Source organism: Vidua macroura, chromosome 1 (genome assembly GCF_024509145.1).
Source record: "Vidua macroura isolate BioBank_ID:100142 chromosome 1, ASM2450914v1, whole genome shotgun sequence".
Lineage (NCBI taxonomy): Eukaryota > Metazoa > Chordata > Aves > Passeriformes > Viduidae > Vidua > Vidua macroura.
In genome coordinates this window covers 138,403,563-138,423,922 of record NC_071571.1, presented here as the reverse complement: position 1 = coordinate 138,423,922, position 20,360 = coordinate 138,403,563, and the positions used below count along the sequence as shown (strand labels likewise).

Below are 20,360 nucleotides of genomic sequence, written 5' to 3'. Positions count from 1 at the left end.
AAACTTCAAGAACCATACAAGGACATTGAAAACATTACAAAAGATAATACAGGAAAAAAAAAAAAGTCACAAAAATAATTAAAGCAAAACCTGAGATGCAAGAAAACTTTTTTGTATAAACAATTCTTTTCACCCCACCAGCTAATAAATAGAAGTTTACAGAGAAAATCTACGCTCACCAGTGGAATGTATTTCAGATTTGATCAATGAAGAATGATTGTACATACACTGCATTTCATTATTACTGAATTGCAGTAAATAACTGACATATTTGATATACCTTAACTATATCTCAATCCAATGCAAACAGAAAAGTGGAATTCGGAAGGACAGTTTAACATCCTCCCACCAGCTCACCAACTTTATTACCTACACAATCCACTAAATAAACATAATTTTTTTTCTTCCCATTTCAGCACCTCACTACCCTTTCCTGATTTCTTTTCCTCTACATAATGCAGTAGTACTATTATGACAGAAGGATAATATTTGATGAAATTCTGGATAATTCCTTTTTGCTTATTACATTAGTGACAAAGCATAGCAATTTCCTAGCACACTTTTTTCCCTGCAATATTTACCTCTTCTTCTCTTTTGTTCTACTGACACCATGTGCAGTAATTTCCTATTATGGAAAATCCCTTTTTTATGTCCATTGTATACAGAACTCAAGGTGATAATCTGTCTTGAAGTATATATTAAATAATTTTATTTGGTGTAATGATCATATTAAATGTATTTTCTAAACTTTCACCATTCAAGTATCCCTTGGAAAGCTTCCACTGCACAATGCTGTACTGTATCACATTCATGTGGGAGCTATCACATTGCTGTTATACTCTCTTTTACTTTGTATTTCCACAAAAGCAGTGCCGTGGGCAGAATAAACATTGGCATTTTTGGTCACGGACTGAAAGTCCTAAATTACTGGAGCTAAGGGGTAATATGGCTAGTGTTCTAATGGACATCTGAACAGAAACCAGTCTATTAGTAAAGACAGGGGGCTCAAGATATAAATTCTGCCAAAGCTAATGACATTGCACATACTATGTAAAAAGTCATTCTGCCTGTGTAAAGAACTCAGATTCTTCTGCTTTTTATGTACCCTGTAAGTTTCCCAAATCATCCAACTCTGCTGACAAGAGATGGCAGAACATTACAGTAATGATGGCTTTTGCTGAGAATGCCCATTGTCTAAATCTCAGACAAACACAACTACATGCCAACATCATCTTGACTGATCATGACAGATAAAATGCAATACAATAAATTGAGTCACTAAGATAAGAAAAATCTTGTAGCAGAAGAACAAAACTAATTCCTTGGATTCCACTTGAGAACTAAGTGTTTTATGGTACAACATCTAAATCAGGAAACATTGCATAAAAGAGAATTGCATTCTTTCTCTTGTCTGCAAACAGATTTCACATGTGGCCTCTAGCAGAATACAAGGAACATTTAACAGGGAGTTAACAAAATCACAGCTAATTCTGATACTGAAACCTATGAACTCCATCTCCCTGTGCGCAGTGTATCTGAAGGAAATACTCTTTACTTTTTAAGTCAGAAATGTAGTGGGCACTCTTGAATATTGCTGCTAATTAGTTTTCTTGAACAGAGATATATTGTGTCAGAGGCAGTTTAGAACCTTACTTGTGAAAGCTTAAGTAGTCAAGAAGAGGTCAGTAATACTGCACTTTCCCCTCCAGCTGTCTCCATCACTATATTTGTTTTAATGCATTTTTTCATTATTTGGGTTGTATTATACTTAATCTTCACACTATGACTGTATCCTGTACTGTGAGTATGAAGCAGTAACAGCAGCACATCGTAGCATCCCAATATTTGTGGAACGATCTCCATGCACTCTTTTCTATCAAAAATTCATTATCTGTTTCATGCAGTAAAATTATTCTAGTCTGAGTGAAGCGGGGGTGGCACAATGGTGGACCTCTTTGTGACCTCCCCTGAAGGACGCCAACACATGTTCAAAAGCCTAAGTGAGGAAATGGAAGTTTACAGCATATTTGTAATATTCTCCTACTGTTTTCAAGAATTTTAGGTCTCACTGATAAATATGCAGTCTAGGTTCTGGGTCAGAGTTTGGACCAACAATCATACCTGTGTTTATAACCACATGGACTAAGTTATGGGAATACTGAATATTCTGCATTCGGTCAGGATTTTCAAAAGAATTATATGATATGAGTGAATGAATTTTGTATCCCAAGTCAAATACTCATTTTAAAATATCACTGCCTATATGCTTTGCACATGCCTACATATGATGTCTGTGCTTGCAGCATTGTGCACTGTATTATTCACAGCATTATTTGTCTCAGAAGACCCCACTGCATTTTTTAAAGCAAAGCAATCAGTCTATGCAGAATTAGAGTGAAGTTACCTGGAAGCAAAACGTAGGAGCTATTTAACAAAATACAGTTACCTCACACAAAAGTATATGACAGTCAATGAAGAATAACAAATGCAGCTGAAAATGTAGGAGGAATTCGTAATGTAATTATCAAACTTAAATTTGATATGCCTTGGCAAAGTGAGCAGGGAACTGTGAACGGGGAAAATGTGAATACCAATAGTAACACGTTATTCTGTTGAACTATTTTGGTGTATTTACTTCTTGGAGATTCAGAGGCAAGAGTGCCTGCTTATAGATAGTGTAACTAAGGCATCACAGCCTGTCAGGTCTGTGATACAAGTTTTCCACTAGCAATGCTGATATTCATGTACCTGGCAGAGAGTTAAGTATCTGCCCATTTCTGATTTCAGCATATTTTAAAATTCTTGGGAGTATTTAATCATAGTGATTGACTTAATGGACCTTGCCAAGTCACTTTCATCCTTGACTGATACCCAAATGATCAATAAGCTTGACCATGCCAAAAGTGAGAACGGAGAGAAAGAGAAAAGAAAAGAAAAAGAATGAAGATGAAAACATAAAACACAAAGGGAGGAAGAAAAACAGAATAAAGAAGCACAAGAAAGAAAAAGAGAAAGAAGGGAAGAAGGGAAGGAAAGAAAGAAGAAATTGAGGGGAGAAAGGAGAGAAGGAAGACAGGAAGGAAAACTAAGATGGAGGAGGAGGACACATTAGGAGTATGAAACATACAGCATAATCTACAACTTGAACCCAGAATCACACAAAAGGTTATGGGACGCTAGTATTGAACAACAAATCAATCACAAGAAAAATGAAACATCACAGTGCTGGAGGGTTAGGGTGAGGGGCAAACTCTAAAGAAATTCCAGTCCATCTCTAATGGTCCATCTCCATTAATATTACGATTAATATTACCAAATGTGCCTAACATTTGCCTTAGTAGCTGAAGTGCTATTTTTAAAATGCATCTAAATTACTTGAAAACCTAAGGGTCATTGAAAATTAGTAGGAATTTCACCACAAAAAAAATCTTTGGTTCCTTTTTTTAACTGTAAGCAATTCTTCGTTCATGTTGAGCATCTAACTGACGAACCAAAAGTTCATTTTCAGAAGTAATACAGATAACTTGCAGCATAAATCTTGCTGGATATCAAAAAGATGTGACTTCTCATGACATTAAAGCAAGACCTCTAAATAAGTTAGGTATTGAAGTACTAAGCAATGCAATGCATGAATTAGAAATAACAAGTCTGTATCTTCAGTATCTATTTCTTATCCTCTACAACTGGTAAAGTATTTACCCAAGAGATTTTGAATTTCAGAACCAGAAAGTGTTCTTGGGGGAATAAAGGCAGAATTTTATGCTGAGGACACACACCCCAAAATATGAATACTTGAGTTGTGTCCATCTATGCTGTTCTGAAAGCACAGGTCTCCAGTTTTGCATTTCTCTTGAAAAAATGGATTCCAGTTACATGCATAAATGTAAATACATGTATGTAGTAAAGAGAGAGATTCTATAATTAATAAATACAGTTGACAGTTTTAGAGCAGAGTGATTTTTACCTATCCCACTTTAGCTAAAACAAGAACCACTTGTTTTAAAAATTTTCAAAATTTTAAATGAAATTTTGTCATAACACTGATCCTACCATGGCTCTGCCCTTAACACAACACTAGGCTCACATCACTTCTGCGATCTTGCGTCACTGCAGAAGAAGCAAACAAGCATACCAAGTTTCAATTACAGCAGTCACACTTCAGGACTTATGTATCAGCAAGAGAAGGCTGTGGATGGTACACAGGACTGTGAAATATATACATGTTGGCTTCTCCCCAGTCAGCCAACATGTATGGATCCAATGGGGCTGGCTAGTGTCAGCACTTGTAGCTGAAGTATTCTTTCCTCATGCATGAGAGCTATAGAGGCAAGTACAGCCAGCCATATGCAGAGCCATTCTCTGAATTGCTGCTGGCCTCACTGAAAGAGGGTTTGGTTTTAAGTACAGGTGGAAGAAAGGCACATAACGCTCACCCTGACACCCACATGGGAGCAGAATTACAGCCATGCAAACCTTCTCTTTTACACTGTGCTTTGGAAGGAAAGAGTGAATCGTTACCTTTCCAGATTTCTTCAATACTATTATCTATGGTTTGTGGTACTATTACATATATCGTGTCTATATACAAATATGTGGTTATACAAAATCATACATGCACCTACACCTATATAGAAAGCCTCAGTTCACATTCAAAGTTCCTAACCAGGATAGATCTTTCCAAAAATGCACTCCATGCATGTAAGACATGTCCCCAAACAGTTCAACACAGGGAAATGCAAATCCCTCTGTGGACACACCTGCAAAGATCCAGGCTTTGTTACTGGCTGCCAAAATTTCCCAGCTCACACACCCATGTCCATCTCCATGGGCACTTCAGATTATGCATTTACACAGCTCATGCATTTAACGCATGTGCACACATGCGCATCCAGGCAACAATTTATACACACAAAGCTATATGAATTAACAGTTGTGTGAACAAACCTGTGTGCACACACATGCAAGACAAAAACACATCAGAGGCACGCATGCTGATGTGTAAGAACACATTCACACAAATACACGTGCACAAAACACATACATACGCAGAGGTACCAGAAAAAATGCAGGCACACTCACACAAACACAGAAGTGTGCACATATGCACAAAACACGTGTGCACACACATCCGCACTGAACCACACAAGCATTTGTACACACATGCACACAGGACACACGCACAAACACACACCACACACACGTGCACTCACATTCAACACGGCAGCACATACAAGCACGCACAGACACTCACACGTGCAAGTGCAAACACTCACAGGCACACGCGCACCCAAACACACACTCCGCCCCCAAGAGAAACCGCCCAGGCACGCACTGCGGGGCCCGACACACGCGCGCGCAGCCCTTACGCGCAGAAATGCACCCCCACCACCCCCGCACACCTGGGACAACACCCCCGCACCCACCCACGTGCGCGCCTCCGCACGCCTCCGCACCGCAGGCGGTGCCTGCTCGCCCCTTCCACAAGCTTCCCGCAGCGGAAGAACCGCGCAGCTTGCGCGGTGGTTGGCCGGGCAGAGGAGGGCAGCCCCAGGCCCGGGTTCGAGTTCCCCAAACCGGGGCAGTGCCGGTCCCGCGGCCCCCCCGCTGCCCCGGCCGGACCCCCCCGCGCAGCGCCCCCGCCCCCGCGGAGCGGCGCGGCCCTGGCGGCGCGGCGGTGCGGCCGGCAGGTGGCGCCAGCGCTCTTCCTGGCGCAGCCGCGGCCGCACCGCCCCCCGCTCCCGCTCCTCTCCTCGCCCGGCCCGGTCCGGCCCGGCCCGGCCCGCTGGGAGCCACCGCCCGCCGGGCCCCCGCCCCCGCCCGCCGCGCCAAGGGGCCCCCTCAGCTGCGCTCACGGGGAGCAGGGCTGCTCCCGCCGCTTCCCTGCGCCCGGCCTGTAATTTATGTCCCCAATCAGCCTGCGCATCCCCGGGGGCCGCGCACGCTGCCGCGGGGTGTGTGCCCGAAGGCGCGGGCGAGCCGGTGTGTGCGAACCGGTGTGGCGATGGCAGCCCCGAGCACCACACGTGCGTGGTTAATAACGAGGCTGCGATTGCTGCCGCGAGCGGCGGCGGGATGGGCGAGCCCCGCCGCGCCGGCCGCCCCAGGCTCCGCCGGGCGGCGGGGTGATCCCGCCACTCCGTTATCTCCCGAGCCGGTCTCCCAGGCAGAACCGATCCTCTTGAGGGAACAAGGGGGTGGGGGGAGAGTCTCAATTGCAAATACTGTTTGGAGTTTATTGGAGAGAGCGTCTGAGCGTTGAGGTGCTCTCCCGTGGCTCCCGGTGGATGCTGTGAGGAGGCAGGATTGTGGTGGGTTTCGGCTGTGCAGGGAATTGGGGTAGCGGGGGGGGGGGGTGGGGGGAGGAAAAGACACGATCGAGAGTAGCTGAGACTTTGTGCCCCCGTTGGAGAGATGGTTGAGTCCTCGTCAAGGTTGCTGTGGTATCCCAGAAACACCATTCACTCCGAGCTGTGACCGCGCACCATCAACAGCAACAACTCCGCTGCGCCTGGCCGAGGAATAGGAATTAGGGGCTCTCAAGAATAATATGAAAGGGATCTGCAGAGGGGAAATCCGTGCAAAGGAATCGAAATTAGCAGACTTTTGGGAAAGGGGATGTACTAAATGTGGCCGGCTGGACTTCATCCTGGTGAAGAAAATGGAGATTAAAAGTGGATTTACATTTTGGAACCTCGTCTTTTTATTGATGGTTTCGTGTGTGAAAGGTAGGGTAGCATTTGAGTGGTATATTTTTAGGGGTCCATTTGCTTTCTGTCAGGGCGTTGCAAGCTCTCGCCTTTTATCAAGGTGTATTTCAAAATATACTTATTTCTTATTTTATATTTTTGCCCTTGGTACTTTGCAATGGAAATATATAAACGATTGCAAAGGCGGGGAGGAAAGAAGGAGTTGATTCAGAGCTCTCTTCGGAGATAGGAAATGTATTTGCTTGCCAGAGCTGGCGTTCAATGCAGTGACTGAGCTGGGGCTCAATAAATATTCTTGCAGTATGCTCAAACGGAGACGTGAGTTGGTTCATATAGCCTCTAACTAGTGTATATTCAAACAAATCCCACTGGTTCACTTTTTTTAAGGTGACGATGATGTTAGTGCCGGGTGTGTGGGGGGATTACCTACAATTCTGGTTTTCGGTCGAGCAGCGGGATCTTTGCGGGAATGCCTGTATCGATGCACTTATTAGTTTAACCCGTTGCGTGGGGAAAGTTACGGAGGAGCCCAGCGTACGCGGAGCCGTCTCAGCCCGAAATGCGCTTCACGCTCAGCTGTCTGTACGCCTGCAGGGCTCCCAGGCTGTCGGAAAGGTGCGTTGGTAATTCAGCCTTAGTCTGTCGCTGGGTGCAAAGATCGACAGATCGACACCTTTTCTCTTCCCTCCCTTGGTCCCTTTTCTCTGATGTATGTGAGGGAGTTTGGGTGGTGGGTTTTGTCTCTATTTTTTTTTTTTTTTCCAAGGCAGGGGCTAATTTGCTTTCTTCTTTCTTCTGTGTTCATGAAAGGAGGGCAAAAAGGAAGTGTCTAGTTAGCGGCATAAATATCTTCACTAAGTCTGTGCTTGCAGACAGTTAAGGGAAATGCTACACACAGAGAGAAGAAGAAATATGTGGCTTGAATAATGTGCACCTGCAGAACTATACAGGCATCGCTAAACAGTGAAGTGCCGATCCCATCACGCGTGCCTTCAGTAAAAGGATCTATTCTGCTACTCCCCACAGTCGGCTGCCTACCCGAAATAATCTCCCCTTGTTTGTGGCCAGTGATTAATATCCGACTAATCACCCTTTTATCCCTCTCCTCATCCTCATCCTTCCTCCCCGCCACACTCATACACTCCCAGAATATTTAGTAGACATTATCGATCCTCTCCGAGTTTTTAGACTTGGTTATCGCCTACAGAGGTTGCCTGCACGGTGGGAAGGAGGTGTCTTGTGGGGGTGGCATTCAAAGGCGTGCCTTCCTGAGCTGGCGCTGGCTTGTATGAAACAGTTTATTGTAGAGCTTTGCAGCTGCTTTTCCCCCCATTTGCATCGCGTTGAAAAAGGCAATTCGCGTTTCACGGGGAGGGTCTGGAGGGCTTTTACCTCATCCCGCGTTATCCTGACGCGGGGTATCCAAGGGGCTTGCCTGCGACGTTTATGCACATTGTAATTAAAGGCGGCCTTTTTCTGTTCGCATCTATTGAAGGGACCCGCTCCCGGCGCTCTGCCCCGGTCTGGAGACGATTTGCTGGCGGCACCGACCCGGGCCTTTGGGGGCATTTCTTTTCCCTGGTTCGGCCTTCTGCCATTAGCGCGTTCTCGGTGCCGGGTGCCAGGGTTCGCCAGCCCCGGGCTGGACGCCGGCCAAGCGCGCCGTGCGCCGCGCGGGGCCCCGCGGGCGCGGTGCGGGGGCGAGCGGGGGCTCCGGCGCGGCTCCGAGGCGGCTGCGTGGTGAGCGCGAGTCGCGGGGCGGCAGCATCCGACCGAGGGACGCGCTGGCGCGGCCGCGCAGCGGAGCGGCTTCCCCAGCACCTGTTGAGAGCCGCCGCTTGCCCTTGGGGGTGGGGTAAGGAGAAAACGCTGGGCAGAGAGGACAAAAGCTACGATGAAGCACCAGAAACAGCCCAAGAAACAGGGGAAAAAAGGGCTTTGCAAAACTGGCCGTTTCTCCTTCTTCCCATTGTTAGGGCCTAAACTTCCCCGGTGCCGACCCTGTCAGTTTCCATAGACTTCCTTTGGACCGGGGCGGTTCACCCAGAAACTGCCGACGCAGGAGGTGAGATTTTACATTCTGGATGTGGGTTCCTTTAGGCAGCCAAGCCTTACAGAGCTGGCTTACACTTACTGCAACACTGCATCTATTCTGGACGTTTATTTTAATTCTCTCTCCACCCCTGTGAATGAAGGCATTTTACTTCGATTTACATTCCCATTGTGTCAACACAGCTCTTGCTCCCAGAAAGCAGAGGCAAAGGATGAATGAATACCTGCCCACGTAAAACATTCCAGATGTTGGGAGCAAGATGACTCCCCAGGTCGTACATCTGCTCTACCATTGCCTTGCAAGGCCTTTTTACCCCGCCCCATCTCTGTAAGCTCTAGCCCATACCCTTCCTTGCTTAAACACTTCTGAACAGTCCAGTACCACATCGTAACACCCAAACTGTTGCTGTTATTCCTGTCATCCAGATCCCTTCCACAGCTTTGCTTGATATCTGCCTCTCAGGGTTTTCCCATTTTCGTCATTGTCCTGTCATCATTTTCCCATTCTTGATCCATAGCTCTCCCATCATTACAGGTGTCGAACTATCCCAGGATGCTTAAGGAACCATGCTTACATCTGGATAATTAGGCTTTCCGTGGATATATTAATATGGACAAAACAAATCCTTTGCATTTATGTATAAATTCATGACTCTTTGGAACCTTCAACTTGAAAGGGGTTAGAAAAGGGAGAAGAAAGCAGGAGAAGGTGGAAGAAAGCAGGAGAAGGTGGAAGAAAGAAAATTGTCAGAACTGCTGAGGAAGGGGTGATAGGAAGAGCTAAATAAAGAGGAATTGTTCCTTTTTCAATGAAAATCTTGCCTATACAATATCCCCTTTATGCCATGGAACCATCTCCAACAAAATCTTCCTTCAATAGGCATGGAGTAAAAAAGCAAAGATATGACACCACTGAAAACTGAGTGGCATGAAAGGTATTAAAGCAAACAAACGCATCCACGATCCAGCCTTTAGAAAAGGCCACGCAGAGTGATTCCTGATCTGTTACAGGGGGTGATGAATCCTGTGCTCTTCCCTTTAGATGAACAAGGCACCCAGGAGAGCTCCCTCCCCTCACACCATGGGAGAAATGAGAAGCACCATTGATGCAAGGGAGATACAAACCAAGTTTAAAGGAGTAGGGAATGGAAAACTCCATGTCCAACTCCCTTACAGAAAGTGGGGAAGAGGGCATAAAAGAGAGGGAAAATTTAGGCAGCATCTGTGAGCTTTGCCTCCTGGGATTTAGGAGAGAACTCGCACGCCTTCGGTTTGGCACCTCCTTCCACCAAAAAAAAAAAAAAAAAAAAAAAGAGAAGAAAAAGAGAAAAGAAAATAAAGAAAATAAATGCTTGTGATCTGTTAGTGGAAGCAAATCTGAGAGGAAATCAAGCAAAATGACCAGATTCCACAAGATTCCTCCATCTCTTCTATTTGGCTGTCTCTCCAAGAGAGAGCACCAAGGTCGACTTTTGTCTGCCTGGCTAAAATGAAGCTTTGCCGCTGCTGTTGTTCCTCTGTTCCCCTCTTGCAGTTGTGACAAGCGGAACAAGGGCAGCTTTTAAAATGAAAGGGAGATGAAGCACTGAGATTTTAAACGGCTCATTGACAAGAGAAATGATGAGAAAATGAAAAGCATTTCCATTTCCAGTGATGGGTACCTGGCATGTGGGAGTATTTAGCAGGGACAAAGCGTGCCCTGCTTCTTTTAACCACCTCTGCAATCTCCCTTTTCCTTCATTCCAACCTCAATCCCGCTCCCTTCATGCTCTGCCAGCCCCTCCCCACAGCTTCCTTGCCAGTCACTTGATTTATGGTGTTCTTGACAATGGGTATGGGATTACTAGCGGATGGCTTTCCTCAGTGGGGCACGGTTGGGCGCAGCGAGATGCTGGCTCTGTCCCCGAGGCGGGAATGGTCGGGAGAGTAACAGCAGATTCAGGTTTCCTCATACCCAGATGGTCGATGCCGGTGCTGCATCTCTGTGTGCATGTGTGTGTGTGTGTTGTGTTAGTTCGTATGTTTGTGTGTATGTACTCATGCAGGAAGGCAGGGACACATTGACTGGAGCAGGGACAGCGTCGTCCTTCCTTTCCAACTCCTCCACACCCGCTCACCTCCTCTAGGGTGCTTTTTTGCCGTAAGCCCCCGCAGGTGACACAGGGCTGGCTGTGATCAACGGGCTGCGCACCGCGACTCGCCGTTTTTTCGAGCTACGCAGTTCTTCAGGGTTGCAGGCAAAGTTACCCTCTCTCACCCCCGCCTTTCTCAGGACTAAAACACGGCATGGCTCTGCCCCCGCTTAGCGTTCGGCTCCTCCGCCTCCTCTCCTGCAGGGCAGCAGTGAAGCACCCGACCCCTCCCAGCAGCACCAGCAGGGACTGTTTCTCCTTTCCCTGCCGATGCCACTCGGGACTCGCAAAGGGCCCAGGAGAGCCTCACCTTCGCTTTCCTCTTTTTCATTGTGAGAGGCAGCAGGCTAAAGGCGGAGCCGGCTCGGAGGGCGGCTGCCTGCCGGCAGCCTCCACCCGCGCCCGGCATCGGCACCGGCACCGGCCCCGCAGCCCCCTGAGGTGTCCGCACCTCCGGGCAGTCCTTCTGACAGTCTTCCGTCCTTTGGCTTTGCTTACTTTATCTCGGTCACTCCTGCACGTCTTCGGCTGACAAGTCTAAGGCAGCTCTAGGGTGGTCGGTTGATTGGTTTGTTCGGCTGACGCACAGCGATAGCCCCTCACTCCCTAAGCGCAACCAGCCCGCTCTTCTGCGAGAGGCTAAGCACTCCAGGCAGCCATAGAGGATGGAGAGGAATAGGATCTACCTTCAACTCCATTATCAGCATCTCAGTTTGCAAGCACCACTGCATGAGACCTAAAGAATTCTGTGGATGTGCTTCAAAATTCCTTCTTTTCCAAGATTCCTGTGCAGAAACATAGCAGAAACTTGTAGTCTACTGGTGGTTTTTTTTGCTTGTTTGTTTGTATTTGGGGCGGGGAGCGGGGGAGGATGTTTTTGAGCAACAAGTCTAGCAGGCTAATTGCCCATCTAGCTTAGTGCCCTTTATCTCCAACCATAACAATTAGCATCAGGCTAGTGAAAGATTGGAGAAACACAGCAAGTGGAGTGACTAGCACGTCCTGGATTTCAGCAGCCAACAGCTTTGGAGCTCCTATACAGGCTGCTTTTGAAACATCACATTTGGAAAGGCATGGACTGGCCTGTGTTCCTCTCATTTGTCCGTTGCCTTTCATTCTGCTGCCTTTTTCCCTTGCTTTGGCCTGCCTTGCCTTGCCTTGCCTTCCTTCCCTGTTCCATACCATGGTATTCATATAAATCCTGCATTCTTTAAGTTCTTCATCTGGCTGAAAGCACTGGCTTGTCTGAACATTTGTGATAAAATTGGTTGTTGTTGACGTGATGTGAAGGTCTACTCACAAAATCTGAGGTTTAAAACCATTGAATGCACATGTATCTAGTAACAAGAAAGAAAATCACATACTTTTTCAGAGAAATTTGAAAAGGTTTTAAAATATCCTGTGGGGATGGTTCAATTTGCCTGATTGTAGCAACTTTTCAGAGAAAATGTTCTGAAGAATAAGACAGCCTTGTGCTGCAGCTTTTTTAAAAAAATTACTGTCTTAGACATTGTCTGATTTTCAGAGGTATTGAGCATTTACAATTTCAGGTGGCTCTAGTAAGAGTCTGGGGGACATGTTAGCACCTCTGAAGCAAGGCCAAGTGAGTCCATCATTATGATACTGAGACACGGAGAAACAGCATAAATTAAAAAAAGCATCTATAAAATAAATTAAAATTATATATAAAATTTTAATTCTACAGAATTTGATAAATTGGAATGGCAGGAATAAGAAAGGTTTTATGATCTGCTGTAAAATTAGTTGTTTTTGGTTTTTTTCCACTTATAGGAAACTTCAATTCTAATTCCATGGGGTTGTGATATCTCAGCTTCACCTACTTGCTGATGCGTATCATTCAGCTTGTGTTTCTGACCATAATGGTTAAGGTTGGAAGGATAGAACAAAGCCTTTGAGGGAAATTAGCTTACCAGTTATTACAAAGCAATTTCCAGGAAAGAGCAGTCAGAGAACAGACAACTTACTGTTGGGTTTTTTTCCTTAAACTCTTATATTTCTAAGACAGCTCTTACTATGTGAGATATTTGAAGAAGCAATTTTTAAGTCACAAATCAGAGACACATCTGATAAATACAATTATTGCAAGGTTATACACCTTAACTCATAATTTTGTTTATGTAATTTCCATGCTAGAGTTTATTGCAAAAACCCAGAACCTTTACAAGATTTAGACACATGCCTTTTAATCAACTTTTCAGAAGAATGTTTCCTTGTCAATGAAAGGGTACAATTTCTTTACAAAAAAAAAAACAAACGATAACATTTGTCTTTATCTAAAATTCAAGGGACAATATTTGGCAATTATCTTAGGCCTAAATAGAACAAGGTGTGACATGTAATATGCCAGTTTTAACACTCCTTTTTAAAAAAAAAAACCCTAGTAGTAGAAAATGTTGAAGGTCTCCTTCCCAATATCCAGCTTATCTTCCATTAAGTAGAATGGAGAAGGATATTGGTCTCTAAGGAGGATTATTTAAAATATGCATATACACACAGACACACCATTTACATTTGTACTTGTTTACATTCAGTTATTTACCTTTCCTGGGCAGATTTACAATCATTGTTGCATTGCTTTGTTCTCACAGAACATGTAAGATTTAGTATGGCTTCATAATTTCAGCATTACAGATGCTGAGTACTGTTGTAAATGTCAAAGATGGAAATAGTGGGAATTCATCATGTCCTTCCCAGGGTCTGAAATCTTAGTTGGGTAAGTTTATAGATTTAGGAACAGTGCTACTCATAAAGGGTGAGCCCCAGGGTACTGGCAAATGGCAAACAAGGGATTCCAGCAGGGCTGCTCCTCTTATAGAACTCTGTTGTTGAAAAACAAGATGGGATGCAGCCAGCACAGATATAGAGAGATGGATTGCCCATTTTCCCTTGGATTCTACAAAAATGCTTCATAGCGTCATGTGTCATATTTGCATTGTATCATAGAAATAAGGAAAATAACTGTAACTTAACCACAGAAGCATTCCTGGGGTGATGAATTCTCATCCCCCAAGGCCTGTAAATAGCACAGACTGTCTTTGCAATAGAGCTGAAAGAGTTTGGAGGCTTGAGGCAGAAATGACTGAGTTGATTACTTGGATTATACTGCTATTGAATCTCTATTTCTGACCTTGAATTCTATTCTGTCTATTTCCTCTATTTATATATCTTATTAGCCTTATGTGTGTAACTTGTTTGATTTAATTATCATGGAAATATGTATACATATATGTTTATACATGCAGATATAATATTCATGTGTAGAAATTATATCCTCATATTTGATTATGTTATGAAGAAATGCAACAGATTGCATTGTTACCTTACAAAGGCATAAGTAACAACCGGAAACTTATGTGCTTCCTAAGTTATCTATTACCTCTTAATTTATTGTATATTCCTAATCTCAGAAGGAAGTTTCACTATAATACATAATTGATTTCACTAACAAAAGAAGAGTGATAGTAATGATAGCTAGGAGTATGTCATGGTTTGACACTGGCACAATGCCAGCGCCCCCATGAAAATGCACCTTCCCCAAATAAATGCTGTGAGATGTTATCAGGAACAGAGCAGAGCAGGCCCAAGCTTAATAACAAAGGGAAAAAAAACTTTATTAAACTACTACTACTACAGAAAACACATAAACTAAATCCAGGATGAAGACCTTTTAAAACACCCCTCCTCCTCCCAATTCCTAAAACACCCACCATGAAACATCACCCGGGATTCCTGATCAAATTACCACCCTTCAGATAATCAATACTCAAGCTATCAAGGGAGAGAGAAGTCTCTCTTGCACCACAGACCCCCCCAGGAAACACAGTTGCCACCTCCTGTGTTTCCCTGTCACACATGGCAACCGCCCGGAGAAAATCTGCCAGTGTGACACTCTCCATTCCATGTCACAGTGCTCTCACCACCGTGCATGGACAGACTGCTCATAGGGCTCCTTTAAGGATGCTTTGCCACGGACCCAAAGATACAACAGTTCAGCTTCTCATCTTGGGACTACAGTCCCCCCCATTTTCCCCTGGGGCCAAGGGTACAAGAACAGAGATCATCTTCTTTCCCGAAGACAGAGGGCATCACCATTCCCTCCTCAGCTTTCTTCTGTTCTTGCCATTCCTGTGCTGTTAGAAGCTGAAGCAGGTCTCCTTGGGTCACCACTGCATCCCCCTAAAATGCAGTCTCTATTGCAGGAGATTTTGGTTCAGTCCATGGCTAACAAGAAAAGTCCAGCCAAAAGCTACTTCATCATCTCCTCCCGCCTAAATATTTCTTCTTCTAACATGTCAGGTCCCGGACTGTCTCTCTTCCACTACAAATCAAGGAGGAGTAATATTTTACAAAGCCCTCATTTCCTGGAAAGGGTTAAAAGTTCAGACTCCCTGGACAGCTGATATCTCGGTCCAGCATCCCGTCTCCCACGCTGGGCATCATCCCCCCCCTTTCTCCTTCTCCTCTGCCAGCAAATTTCCAGGTGCCGCCAGGTTCTCTGTCACTTTCCCTCTGGGGGGGGGGGGGGGGAACAAAGGCATCTCCGCTTCTCTCCACCCTTCCGTCCACAGGAGCTGGCTGGGTTCCAGACCCTCAGCCCCCTCGGCCTACCTGGACCAGGCCGCGTGGCTTCCCCTCCGCCACCCAGCCCATGGCTGGGCGGGGGAGAGTCTGCACTCTCTGACGACCGGAACCAAAGAGACAGTTCCCCTGGGAGTTCTTGCTTTTAACCCCCTGTGTTCTCAGAGGCGTGTCCATACTTTCAGTGGTCACTCCAGGTGCCAATATCCAAACCTGACCAGTGATTGGTTTGACCCAACTTCCTGGAAAAAAATTCACTTCCATGTCAAACCACGACAGAGTACTTGTTAGGAGGCAAGCTTGATGAAAAGAAAAAACACTAGTTACTAAAACCAGTAATTAAAAACTTAAATTAAGAATTGACTGTCATATTTATTCTTAGTGATTTAGGTTTGTTTTTTTTTTTTACCAAATATAGTTTCTATAAACTGTTTTTAGTAGATTGAAATCCTCTAATCACCTTTTAAGTATACAAAAAATGAACATTTCTGTACTATTTTCTGGTTTATTTTAATACTGGTATTGTCATTTGAAGAAACTGACATATCTCAGAGGTGGCTGTATTTCACTGGCAGTTAAAATGAACCCTCTGTCATTATTATCTCCTCATAGAGTTGTTTTCAAACGCAGCAAGCGGGTACCTGCAGGTGTAGTTTGGAGTCCTTAGTGAAAATGAACCACAAAAATGCAAAGTACATATATTCCCATTGAACATAGTGTTGAGACAGAACTACTTCAATTACAAAACCTTTCCTCCACTATTTAATCTGACCCAGAACGAAAACTTCACAGGCTGCTATAGTTAGCTTTTTTGGTTGCTGTGTAGTTTTTCTGGGAACCGAAGCTTAGTCTAATTAAAAGTATTCTTTTAAAAGCCTATACTAAAAGTTGCATTTTTGCTTCTTTGTATGAGCTTTGATCCAAAGATAAATAGAAGTTATAAAACAGGATGTAAAAAGAACCTCTAAACTGTCGTTTGAGCCCATTGAAGGCAAAAGGAGAGTCCAGAGTAAGATCTCTGAGAGTAGATTTTCCCATTTCTTTTTGTACTGAGTTTTGAATACAATTTTTTGTACATATATTTTGTTTGACTCATAAATATTAATTATAAAAGAAGCAATGTATTTCATAATATATGCTAGATATTTTAATTAGAAGTTATCTTTGGAAAACTCTTATGACATTGTAGACCTAAGGATTACACAAGTAAATTGTTTATGATTAAGGGAAAATAAATTATATATTTGGATACAGTAGGAAAATGCTCTTTCCACATTTCATTGATGGTCACATCAGTTCTCAGGATGAGTCCAATGGATTCAGTGTAATGATAGTATTCTAATATAATGTCAAGTGTAGTCCTTAGAACTCCAGAATAGTCCTCTTTTTGTCAGGACATATGGTGAATTACAGCAATGTTTTAACCTAGTTTCAAGATTTCATATTAATTTTTTTGTTTTCCAGTAAAGTATTTTGGAATTTGCACAATGCAGCTAATGGCTGCAGAGGAACTAGGAGGACTTAAGAAAATAGATTGCAGTTTAAAATGCTTCAAATTTAGTTATAAATGCAATATGGTTTTACTTGCATCAGGTTATCATATATTCCAGTATGGAGTTACATTTGAAAATGCTGAATTAGCTAGTAAAACCAAAACACGAAAATCGGAAAATTTCCATGTTAGTTTTATTGTATTTTTTTTTTCCTAACACATTCTTTGTATTTGCCACTGCCTTAGTTTAAAGACATCTAATATGCTGAGTCAAAATCGAAAGAACTGAAATATAGTGGAAAACAAAAGTTCAAATCCTGACTTTTGGGAAGCCTACATGCTTAAACAAAGATTGGGAGAAGAAAAGAATAGGTCTTTGTCCACCTCACATAATCATGTCCATGTGGTAGGTAACACATGCTTTTTTCTTCCATCTCCAGGGGCATGCAGGAACACAGACACACCAGCACTCCTGGTAGCAGGCATCTGTAAGTGTGTCCTCTATCAGGAAGAATTCTGGTCCTCAAAGACCATCAAGTCCAACTGTTAACCCAGCAGTGCTGAGTGATGAGTGCCACGCATGACATGGCAGTTTTAATGGCCACAAGAGAAGAAATGCATATATTTAATAACTCATAATAAAAGGGCAATCTTTGCATCAATGTAGTGCTCACAAAAGTTCTCACCTGATTAGAGAGGTTTTTATTGGTATAATATACTGAAGTATATTGGCATTTGCACTGTCAGCAGTGGAAAGTTGCACCAATCAACCATGTAAGACACAGTCTTTTTGAAAACGTACTGACAAACTTTTGATTCGCAAAGCTCTTTATCTGATATAGAAATGAGCAACAGAATCATGTTTAATATAGAACAAATTCAATGGCATTGCTGACTCCTGCATGACTACCTCCATAACTTTCCTAAGGGTATGCTTCAAAATTCCTAAATCTTTCTAGTACTACAATTGCAGTCCATTGAAACATGTACGAGTTTCTACACTATTTTCAGCTGCTTTTAAATTAGACTACCCGCAAAAAAACCCACCATTCTCCTAAGCTCTCTCCATATATTTTTACTATACTCAAATCCAGCTCATCAACTAGCTCCTGTAATTTTTCTGAATTTATTCAGCCTCCTCTGCACTTCTGGGCTCCCTTCCCAAATTCTCTTCCCACTCCACAAGTACTGCTGGAGAAGTCCCAATAACATAAAGCCTGCAGAAAAATATAGAAAGTTCTCTTCAATTTCCATGTAATTTGTAAAGTCCTCTTTTGGCCCAAAGTAATAATCATGTAAGGGTAATATGCTAGGAAATGAAATATCCTCCCAGCCTTAGAATCATAGATTAGACTTACTAACTTTTTCAGGAAGTTCTTTGAGTTTTATATCATCTTCAAGAAAGCAAGATTGGAAGAGTGGTTTTTCAGTTATATTTCTTTTCATACTTAAGTATCTTGTGCCTGTTTACCTAATTATTGTTTGGTAGCCAAAACAATTAATACCCATTCACCCCAAAGAAGAAAACTTCAAAACACATTATTAAAAAAAGTACAAAATTTGATAGTGAGATATTCTTACACTCACTTGTGTATAAATGAACAGTATAGAATCAGATAGTTAAAACTGGAACACTTGATATATTTTTGAAATCCAAAATATATCTTTTTGGTTTTTCAAGCTCTAATGTATACAGTTAAACTGTCCATGTGACTTGGTAAGTGAAATTTTACAGATCTAATTTTACTCATGGTAATCCTTTACTAATATCATCATTCTGGGATGACCACAACTGACTTATTGTGACTCTGGATTGTACATAATATTGTAGAATAATAAAATAATTAAATAGAAAAGGAAAAAAAATCACATACGGTAAAACAGGGCTAGATTTGTAGGGATGCTGTCACACGCTTGTTCCCATTGACTTTGTGTATTCCAATGAAGTCAGGAGAGTTTGCTGTGTATCTGACTTGTGAAAGGTGCTGTTCCAAATTGCTCCCTTTGGGGCCTCCTGTATTCATCCCCTCTTTGAAATCCAATGACAACTGAGTTAACACAAATCTAAGAGTCAGAGTGTGCCACAGATAGCAGCTAAGGAGAGAATCTGCTCATCAGAACCACTGTAATTATTAAGGTAACATGAATTACCTCCTGGAATTTACGATAAATCTGAGTAACTATATGGAAAATTGATAGTTTTTTTTTAGAATATTGTATGCAATACAATGAGTATTGAATCATCACTTCTGAAAACATAAGTGCATTGCAATGTTGAGGTGTTTTCTGAAGAATGTTTTCTTCATTCTTACAAGTTTTAACATTTTGCATTATTAAGCTAGTACACAGTGTCCTGTAGGTAAACATCCTCTGGCCAAACTGATATGGATATATTTATTTGATCAACTGTTTCTACTCATCTCCTTCCTCCATACTTCATGTGCACAAAATTTATTTCCACTATCTCTTTTGTATCATACATTTTCTGTGCTTTTAATTCAGATTGCTCTGGGCAAGGTTCCTATTCTTTGTCTGGCACACTTGGATGATTGTGCACTTTTTAGAGGTTGTATCTTTGATTTTTCCTCTTTTCCCATCTCTTATCAGTATTAAAAATATGCCCATTATCTACTTTAATGTCCATGTTTTACAATCTTAGTGTCTTTTTTCCCTACGTGACAATACTATTTTTTTTTATTTCTTTTCTATTGATGGCTCAATTAATGAAGTTCCTAACAGTGTTTCTATTTCACACTGCTTGGTGGCTCTAAGTCTTCCCTTCAAAGCTTCTTACTTCTCAAGTGAGAAGTGTACTTTTGGAAAGAGTGATCATCCATTCAATTATAACCTTATTGAAATATTTACCAGTAGATTATTTTAGAGCTTGTCCTCACTGAACTGAAGATTTGTCATTGACTTTTAGCAGAACAGAGCAGATTGATGCTAAAAAGCAAAATACTAATTTCAATACAGAGGAGTTTATTTAGGATGTGACAGCTCTACAAAACTGTTTATATCTTGCATAGGACTGAACTGATGAAACTGAAAAACTGTAACAGTTGAATTCCACCAGATTCTTTTTGCCAGTACCCTATTAGAGCTACGTTGATAAGTTATTGACACTCTTGAAAATCTTACAGGCTTTGGTCCATTTCTGTTCAGTCTTATGAGAGTAGTTAAGTGAGTCAATAAAAACAATGTTTCAGATGAGAAGATTAATATCAGGTTTTATGATAATTTTCAAATCCTATTCTAATTCATCATTCATTTATAAAGATGGCAGGAATAAGGTTACAGTTGCAAGATGACCAAAAATCTAAAATCCTTTTTTAAGTTTAAAGAAAATATCAAAATTTTAAAAGACAATGAATTGACAGT

At 42.6% G+C, this 20,360-nt stretch overlaps 1 protein-coding gene across 3 annotated transcripts in view; it reads left to right on the top strand.

Annotated features, from left to right (window-relative positions):
* The first annotated feature begins 6,423 nt into the window (after positions 1-6,423).
* CSMD3 (CUB and Sushi multiple domains 3) overlaps positions 6,424-20,360 on the top strand; it is a 585,002-nt gene continuing 571,065 nt past the window's right edge. For all 3 annotated transcript variants that reach the window (XM_053983153.1, XM_053983147.1, XM_053983136.1), the window contains exon 1: positions 6,424-6,725. In XM_053983153.1, coding sequence (XP_053839128.1) covers positions 6,548-6,725 — 178 coding nt within the window. In that variant the 5' untranslated portion in view covers positions 6,424-6,547. The remainder of the gene's footprint in view (positions 6,726-20,360) is intronic.